At 38.9% G+C, this 9,167-nt stretch overlaps 1 protein-coding gene across 1 annotated transcript in view; it reads right to left on the bottom strand.

Moving 5' to 3' along the window:
- mask (multiple ankyrin repeats single KH domain) overlaps positions 1-9,167 on the bottom strand; it is a 27,364-nt gene that overhangs the window by 3,768 nt on the left and 14,429 nt on the right. Inside the window, 16 exon segments of the mRNA XM_018510018.1 lie at positions 5-696; positions 1,208-2,106; positions 2,699-2,906; positions 2,984-3,131; positions 3,495-3,689; positions 3,817-4,125; positions 5,261-5,994; positions 6,237-6,369; positions 6,444-6,619; positions 6,701-6,855; positions 6,986-7,351; positions 7,509-7,679; positions 7,802-8,137; positions 8,228-8,629; positions 8,711-8,921; positions 9,003-9,165. Of these exon segments, the coding sequence (XP_018365520.1) occupies positions 5-696; positions 1,208-2,106; positions 2,699-2,906; positions 2,984-3,131; positions 3,495-3,689; positions 3,817-4,125; positions 5,261-5,994; positions 6,237-6,369; positions 6,444-6,619; positions 6,701-6,855; positions 6,986-7,351; positions 7,509-7,679; positions 7,802-8,137; positions 8,228-8,629; positions 8,711-8,921; positions 9,003-9,165 (5,298 nt within the window).

Raw genomic sequence — 9,167 nt, 5'->3', positions numbered from 1 at the left:
GAACATGTTGGCCGGGTGTAATCCTGCCGATCCGGCGGCAGCATTGAACATCGTCACTTGTGGCTTATTGCTCAGGTGAAGCGAACTGGAGAAGTCAGGGGCGCGCGGATTCAATCTTGACATACTAACGGTGGTGTTGATCACGGAGGCGGATGGCGCGATAGTCTGAGCGAAACTCTGCATGTGAGGATGAAACGGTAGCAGAGAATGACCGGCGCTACTCTGACTATCGTTCGGCATCATTTTCAACAGGCTGGAGTTGACGTTCGGATGCTCGTAATTGCCGCTGCTGCTGTTCGCTGCCTTGAACAGACTGACGTCCAGTGTCGGCTGTGATGTAGATGGTATCACGTGTGCTGCCGGTTGATGGGTCGTCGCGTTCCGTGTTGTCAGATCACCCTGAAAAACCGCTGGCCTATTGAACTGTGCCGCCATGCCCGTTCCCATATCAATGTTCTGTTGGGGTATTACTGGTCTAGCCACCGCTAGACTACCGGGCGGCTTGTTCGGTAGTGGATGCTCGCTGTAACTCGTCGAAGACTGAAACTGCGCGGGCTGCATAGGATTGTTGTGCACGGAACATGATACCACGCTGCCAATCACGTTGGTCGATGTATTGCTTGTGTTACCCGGCTTGCTGGATACCGGGGAACACATTGCTGTACCACGGTACCCCGGAGCTTTGGACGCGTCTACCTGTGTTCGACAAAATTTAAAATGTTCACATATTAGTCCCACTAATTCACAGACACGACGCAATATTCAAATATTCGCGAGAAATCTGTGAAATTGAATCTTTGAAATTTTTAATTGAATTGATTTTAATCGAACCGATATTATTTATATGGTGCTAAATATTCATTAAAATACTGTTGTAATTATAAAATAATAATTTTTCTATTACATGCGTCACTTAAATGCACATTCTCTCTTTGTAAAAATTTACATTAAAAAAATTCACATAAAAAGGCACGAGAAACTTTCGAAGCAAATTTCTCGCGCATACTTGAATATTGTGGCGTCATGCCACTTGCTCACGAGATAATGGGGGAGAGGGGGGATAAGTAAAATAAATTTAAATAAATTTAGACGAAATTCGTATGTATACTACTTTTGACTCTCCCATTGTACAAATGAGACTATTTCGTATTGTGTGCATTCATATAATGTGAAAAAATCAAATAGAGGTGATCCATTTTCAACATACCTGCGGTGGGGAACTATCAAACTTAGCGGCAGATGGGCCGGAGTTCGTGTTTGACGATACACCACCACCCGCAACAGTCGCAAAATTCATGCCTTTTTGAGTTTCGTTTTCTCTTCCTCCCCACATTGACTGTTGCGTGACTTTAGTAAAAGTATCGTTAAACAGAGAATACTCTAGAGGCGTGCTGCTAGGTTGCTGCTGTTGCTGTTGTTGCTGCTGTTGCTGCTGCTGATGCTCCTGAGCCACAATCGGCGTAGTGCTGCGAATATTTTGTTGCGATTGCTGTTGCTGCATCGATTGTTGCTGTTGCTGCTGTTGTTGTGCCGTTGGTAGTGGTGGTGGCAATGTCTGCGTTTGCAACGCTACAATCGGTGGCGAAGGTGTCACTCGAACGGAACTGGCTGACGTCGAGACGATCGAATTTTCCGGACAGTTCGTCGTCACCACGGCGTTTGTGGCTGATGACGACGAAATCGCAATCGTTCCTGGGGGGTAACTCGACTTCCCGGAATAGTGAGATGCTATTGCCGACGGGGCGGACAAGGTGGGCAGTGATCGGCAGTGTTTCGGCGATGTACTGACTATGGACTGTTGTTGCTGGCTGGTTGTGTGAGCGGTTGCCGCAGACGTGGCCGACATAATAGTTACGGTCGTGGCGTGGGCCATGGGCTTCTGTTGCTTGTTTACCGGTGCGGTGTGACTGGACTGCATGACGGTAGTGGAACTATGAGTCGAGGCAGTGATCTCGGATAGCTTCGCCGCGAATGTCTGCGTCGTGCTGGTGGTGACAATCTTTGTCCCCGCTCTACCAGCGGTCATAATCGCACTCGTATACGACATCGTCGTCTTGGTGTTTGACGAGGACGCCATTTGAACTACGCCTTGCGCACGTTTCTCCGCTATATGTGCACACGTAAGTTTAATATTGATGTGATATTTAATACGATACAAAATTAAAGTACAATACGTATTGTAATACCCGTAATTTTTGCTTTCCTTGTTGACTACATTTCCAGATTTTTATAGACTGTTTTACAATTTGTACCCACTAACTACGTGTAACAATATTAAAAATTAGATTTCTAAAAAGGCTCAGTCAAAACGTTTCAACAATATTACATTCATTTTGATGTGAATTATATGTTATTTATTAGCAATAACGTCTTGTTTGCCCTTACCTGTACGCTTTTAATGCGCGCGCGCGTGTGCGTAACAATATTTCTTAATGAAAAATCGTAAAAAAGAAATGATTTGAAATCTTTCGATTAGTTTCTTATTTTTAAAAAAATAGCACTATGTAATTAATACTCTGAAATTTCATTCTGAGTAATTTTATATTTTTTTATACGTGATAACAGACACGAATATGAAAGAAAAATAAAATATTCGATATTACTTTCGTGAACAATTAAATTTTGCAAATTAAATTAATAACAATAAAAATAAACACATATAGTAACTGTTCGTTGTACAATAGTTGTTTTATATTACCTGCGGCCATGAGTCTAGGCGCTGTCGCACGTGGCAAAGAAGTAGGAAAAGCACCAGCAAGCTTCATGCTTGATGAGCGAATAGGAACCAAGGGATTAGTAGTAGACACACCTGAAGGATATCCTGATTTATTAATTTGGTTACTGATTGTACTGGATGCCAGATTAGATGATTTATTAACAGAACCACCAATTTTCGTTTTACTTGCCTGAAAGAAGATATTAGTTTATTAAATCGCTCTATATACAGCATAAAACTTATTATAGTTTTATTTCTTTTGCTTACAGCAACAGTGGAGACAGATTTGTCCCACGAAGAGGTTGTTACGACATTGAGTTTTGATTTCGGAAGCATCTGCAATATATCTACATCTGGATCCTTAATAAGTACTGATATCAATGTATGAGCTTGTTTTGTTGCTTCAGATGAGCCTCTACAAAATCAACAAAATGACAATTTAAAATACCAATATTTTCATCTAATATAATCAAGATATCTTCTTAAATCGTAGATAAGAACTTTTTAAAAATTCTCTTATTTGCTAGATTTAAGATATTTTGATTTAATTTCATATTTAATTTCATTTTTCCATAAAATTAGAGAAATATTTATGTGGAAAAAATAAAATGTCGACATTGTGGTGTTAAAACCTTTTTTTTTAGAAACGTTTTTAAATGACAAAAGCAATTTAAAATTTTTATCCTTAAGGCGATAGATTTGATTGGTATACATCTTTTTATATATAAAGTATACAAACTTTATATATTAAAGGATATATACAATATCTAATACTCACTTAATCGTAATGATCCTTTCCACTTGGCATTTACTTTGCTTTTCTACTTCAATGTGCGCACCCGTTGCAACACGAATAGCATTTATATTACTGCCACCTCTACCTATCACTCGGCTGATAGCATTTGGGGGAACGGATACTTTCTTAGAACGGAACGGTGAATTCATAAATCTGCCTGAATCATCCGATTGTCCCCTACAAATCACAATTATGTTGCATGATTCTATTTGTAAAAGATAATATTAAACTATCAAAATAAAGGAAGAAAAATATTTTGAAAAAATGTCTAAACTTTCAATGTCTTTAAATATACGTATCTTACTTTCGTACAACTTCTTTCCATCCTTCTTCGCGTTTTCCACTTTGCTTAGGGCTAGTGTTGTTCGCCTTCGTCGATGTATTTAGAGCATCTCCATCGTACTGATTATTATAAGACTTTTTTCCTTTGCCAGGAATATAAGTCTCGTTACCAGTTGCTTCAAAATCTTCTCTATCAGCGGGATGCCTGGAGGACTCAAAAACCAATTGTCCTTTCAGCTTTCGATCGGAACTGATGGTGGTGGATGTTCTAGTGGTTGTGACCGAAGTTGTAGATACAGACATTGCGCTGGTAACGTTATTTATAATTCGCCTGTGGAAATCACATTATTGGCATGTAAAATAATATCAAAGATAATCGATATTTCAATATTTGGTTACATATGATATACCATATATCTACTCTATTATTGTGTAAACACATAATTATTGTGTAAAATATAATTATTGTGTAAAAATCATGCTGTTTTAAAGTAAAGAATAATTCGTCTTATGAAACATTGAATCTTTCTCTTCTCAAAAAAATATAATTATTTAAAAAATAAAACAAGAGTAACAATTTTTTTTCGAGCTAGTTCTATTCTTACATACCTCCAAATATATTAAACATATAATACTAAGATTTTATTCGGATCGACAGGAAATTAAAATACTAAGTATAAGCATATTCGGGCCTATGACAGTCAAAGCTAGATCTTTTTGCCTAAATAATTCCCAGTGAATTATCTATATCCTATATATGTACATGCATATATATCATATTTTTGTAGTTATTCAAACTGCGCGCCGAAATTTTTTCGGACTTTATCTAACGCAATTAAACTACTGCAATAATATCACAAGTTCAAGTCCCGGCCGAGGTACCAGCCTCGGTGGTCTAATGGCTTAGGACGTTCCTACGGAATACAAGAGATCTGGGTTCAAGTCCCGGCCGAGGTAATATTTTTCGCAATAAATTTATTTAAGATTTTCAGCACATTGTCAATTTAATTTAACTTGTGATATTATTGCAGTAGTTTAATTGCGTTAGATAAAGTCCGGAAAAATTTCGGCGCATAGTTTGAATAACTACAAAAATATGATATATATATATATATGCATGTGTACATATATAGGATATAAATAATTCACTGTGAATTATTTAGGCAAAAAGATCTAACTTTGACCGTCATAGGCCCGAAAAAAAAAATGCTTATACTTAGTATTTTAAATATATAAATTTAAAAGGATTATATCTTTTTAACTCTCTCTCTCTCTCTCTCTCTCTCTCTCTCTCTCTCTCTCTCCTCTCCCCCCTCCTCTCTCCCTCTCTCTCTATCGTGGTGTCTACGCCTATACTTCACAATATTTACCAACGTTTAACATTATCTGTACGCTAAATGTATCTAGTACCGAGACGTCGAATTATCTTTTTCCCTTATTACTTAAATAACTTTGAGTATTCTTACTTTTCCAAAGTGTTATTCTGGGATTTTGTCGACGTCGCTATATTTTGAGATAAATTGGTGTTTTGTGAAAGAAGGGTCTTGGACGAACGCTGTGGGGACGTATCCTTATCGTTGTTATTAGGACTATTATTCTTCTTTTTTTTCTTTTCTTTCTTTTTCTCTCTCGCTTTTACATCATTGCTACTACAGCTTCCTTGACTATTTGCATCTATTCCACTGTCACCCTCTTCTCTATCAGGATCTTCCGGGCTTCTGTTTACAGGAGACGGCACGCTCTCCATTCTCTCGTCGCCGCCCTCATGCTCGCTGTCATCCGCTCGATCACATTCTTCGTCTGATTTCTTTCCACTTTCTTCCTTATCCTCAAAAGCTGTCTCGTTCTTCTTGTACTCTTCATGAAGTTTACGTTTCTCCTCCTTCTTCTCGAGCTTCTTCTTTTTCTTTCTCTCTCGTCTACGCGCAGCAGCCGCTTTCTTCGACTCCTCTCTATTTTTTTCCATGTCGAGTTCTTCCAACAATATACTTGCATTCTTATTTGCTTTAGCGGCCTGCGTCTCTTTGGCAGCTCTTATAACTTTCACGCATTCATGACATTTTTCCAAAAGTTCCTTATCGCTAACTGTAGCTATGTATCTCGTCATTTCTTGATCGCTTGGGAATTGCGTTACATGATTCACCATCCATTTGACCACTTTAATATGACCTTTTCGGAATGCGGCCATTAGGCAGGAAACCTAATCGTTATAGAATATATTTTACGTACATATTTTATTTCTAATATCAGAAAAAAACACAAGATCTGTTCTTTTTCCACTCCAAGTTCTGAACTGACGTACATTGGTCATACAATAAATCAGAGTGAGATAGCTATAGTTTGTTTCACTCTAACTTATTGTACTAGTTCAGAATTCTTCAAAAAAGAACATATTCTACTATTACGCAAGCCTCTCGTCGAAGAACACATTGTAGTGCGTACCTTACGATTATCTTGTGAATCAATATCGGCACCTGCATGAAACAGCAAATCCACAACATTAAGATGCCCTCCATTTGCAGCTAACCATAGTGGACTGTTCCCTTTTTTATTTTTTACCTCAACTTGGGTTCCCCTGGGAAAAAAAACAAACTCTCCATTTGGACTGTTATTTCATAATGCGACACATGAGATACAAGGACACATTACCTCGATAATAAGAGTTCTACGAAACGGCAGTGTCCTTTATCAGCAGCAATTGTGAGGGCAGTATCACGAGATGACGGTACAGGCGTAGCATTAACATCTGCACCTTTAGTAAGTAACACACGCCCGACTTCGACGTATCCACCACTAGCGGCCTCCATTAATGGCGTTAAACCCGTCTTTAAGAAAAAAACAAAAAAAAGTTATTATTTTGCACAATACAAAAATTACATTCACTACTTAAACATTAGATATGTTACTTTAGCTCGATGTTCAACATTGGCTTTTCGGTCGAGAAGAAGACTAACAACCTCGTGTCTTCCTTGGAAGCATGCGAGCGTCAATGCTGTGTTACGGTTCGTCTCAATTTGCGCGTTAATATCACTCCCCATATCCAATAGTAATTTAACTGCCGCTGTACATTAAAATGTCATATATATTTCTTTTAGTGTTTTAGTCATGATGAAAGGTTCTTTACGTCTGACAAATTGGAATTCGTTATTGGCAAGTACTATTTATGAATAAGCAATTTCAAATTTTCTTACCGGTATGACCATTCATAGCTGCTAACATTAGCGGAGATATGCCTAATTTCGAACCAGTTCGTGAATTAATTTCGGCACCATGGCTCAGTAGAAGCTTTATTATGTTCACATAACCACCGGATGCAGCCAAACTCAAGGGGGTATAATCAGAAACGTTGCGATGTTCTTTGTTTGCGCCGCGGTTGAGTAGAAGCTCAACTACTTCGTATCTACCTCCGCTGCATGCGAGAGACAGTGGTGTATCCTTGGTACGTTCAGATTGTGCTTCTATGTCAGCTCCATGATTAAGTAGAATTTCGACTACTTTTTGATGACCAGCTGTTGCGGCCAAAATAAGCGGCGTAAATCCCTTCTTGTCTCTATGTTCTATAAGAAAATGGAGCATGTCAGCTTGTTCGTTATCAGTTTGATAAAAGTTTCTATATATTTCATAATGCAGGCGACAAATATTTCTTATATATTAAATATACTAGAAAATTTGATATATTAAATTCAGTCACGTAACGATGTACATTTCACTCACCTATATCTGCACCGCGACTCAGAAGAAGTTCTACAAGATCTTCATGCCCTCCCGCACAAGCCAAAGTCAGCGCAGTATCGTGATTGCTGTCAGTTTCTGAATCGACATCTATACACGAAAACGGAGCGGGTGGAACTTGGTTAGACGCGTATCCACCGACCGTTGGGATACCTATTTTGTACATTGGTCAATAACTAAACAGTGAGGACACTCTTGGCAATTTACTTTGAGCATCATCGCGTGGTATTATCAGCGCGATTACAACGCAAATCGCAGTGTCGCACAATTCTCACCTGTCGCTGGATCTAGCTGATAGTTTTGCGCAGGAAAATTAGGAGTTTGTTGAGCATTGGCAGTTTGTTGTTGCTGGCAAGACTGTTGCTGAGACAGGAGAGGGTATCTGGCCTTCTTGCCCTTGCCGGTTGTTGGTGCGGTATACACTTGTTTCTTGTCGGAGGTAGCAACGTTCGCGGTTGTTGTAGTAGCGGGTGCTTGAGTCTGGGTAGCAACTTGAACTTGATTAGTGCTGCAAGTTGTGGATTGCACATAATTACTCGATTGATGTGGAGGTATACTATCTATTATCCCTGGTGCGCCACTCACAGCTGGTAATGTTTGTGTAGGAAATGCTAGTACGAAAGTAAATGAAAAATTATTCACTATTGCAAGAAATTCAGTGACATTATAGATGTGCTAATGATGAACGTTTGACAACTTACTTATTTGAGAGGACTGAAGCAACAATTGAGGTTGAAAAGTATCGCTGCTAATATGTTGCATACATTCGCGAAAATGTATGCTACCTTGGCGGAAGCCTTCTTCGAAAGCCCTCAGACGATTCTTCAGCGTCGGATTTTGCAAGGATTGCGTGCTTGTTAGTTGTAAACCCGCTGATATGTCTGCCTCTATTTGAACACCAGCGCTGGTCACTTGTAGTGACGGTAAGGCCGGTAAAGAAACCGAAGGTACTGACAACACAGGAGTGAAATATTCTTGGGATGCGTGAGGACTTCCGCTTTGCTGAACTATTTGTGTAGTATGCAAATGTTGCTGTTGTTGCTGTTCCTTGTTATTCGATACATCCAATCTTTTTAACTCAAGCTTCTCTTGATCTTCTGTTGCTATATCGAAATGGAATAATGGGAAAGGTTAAATTATTTTCACTATATTTTTTCCTCCTTAAACTTCAAAAAAATATTTACTATCAACTGGATCGTCGAAACTGATGGAACGAAAAATTTCAAACGCATCATCGATAGGAATATCCGTGCCATCCTCTAATTTCAATACTCTCTCGTTAGGGGAGAAAGTTTTAGATTTCTGAGCGCCAGTAAAAAACGCGCACGCGCTTTCTCTGTATTTTCGCGTCAACTCAGGATCCGTTTGCTCAGGAAGATTTTCTTGTGCCGTTTGCTATTAAAAATGTGTTTTTTTTTTAAATATGTGTTTCAATACAAAAATAACCGTTAAATAATCATTTAACAATATAATTACCTGATTGTGCAAATGATGATGCGTAGGATGTAAGTGTGACATCAATTGAGTGGGCATAAGTATGCTACCAGTGCTATTAGCAACTATATTGGTTTGCTGTGAATGCGTTTGTTGGTGAGATTGTTGCTGCGGCGGTTGCGATTGTGGCTGCTGCGATTGTTGTAT

Source organism: Trachymyrmex cornetzi, unplaced genomic scaffold (assembly GCF_001594075.2).
Source record: "Trachymyrmex cornetzi isolate Tcor2-1 unplaced genomic scaffold, Tcor1.1 scaffold322, whole genome shotgun sequence".
Lineage (NCBI taxonomy): Eukaryota > Metazoa > Arthropoda > Insecta > Hymenoptera > Formicidae > Trachymyrmex > Trachymyrmex cornetzi.
This window is presented reverse-complemented; position numbering and strand designations above follow the sequence as displayed.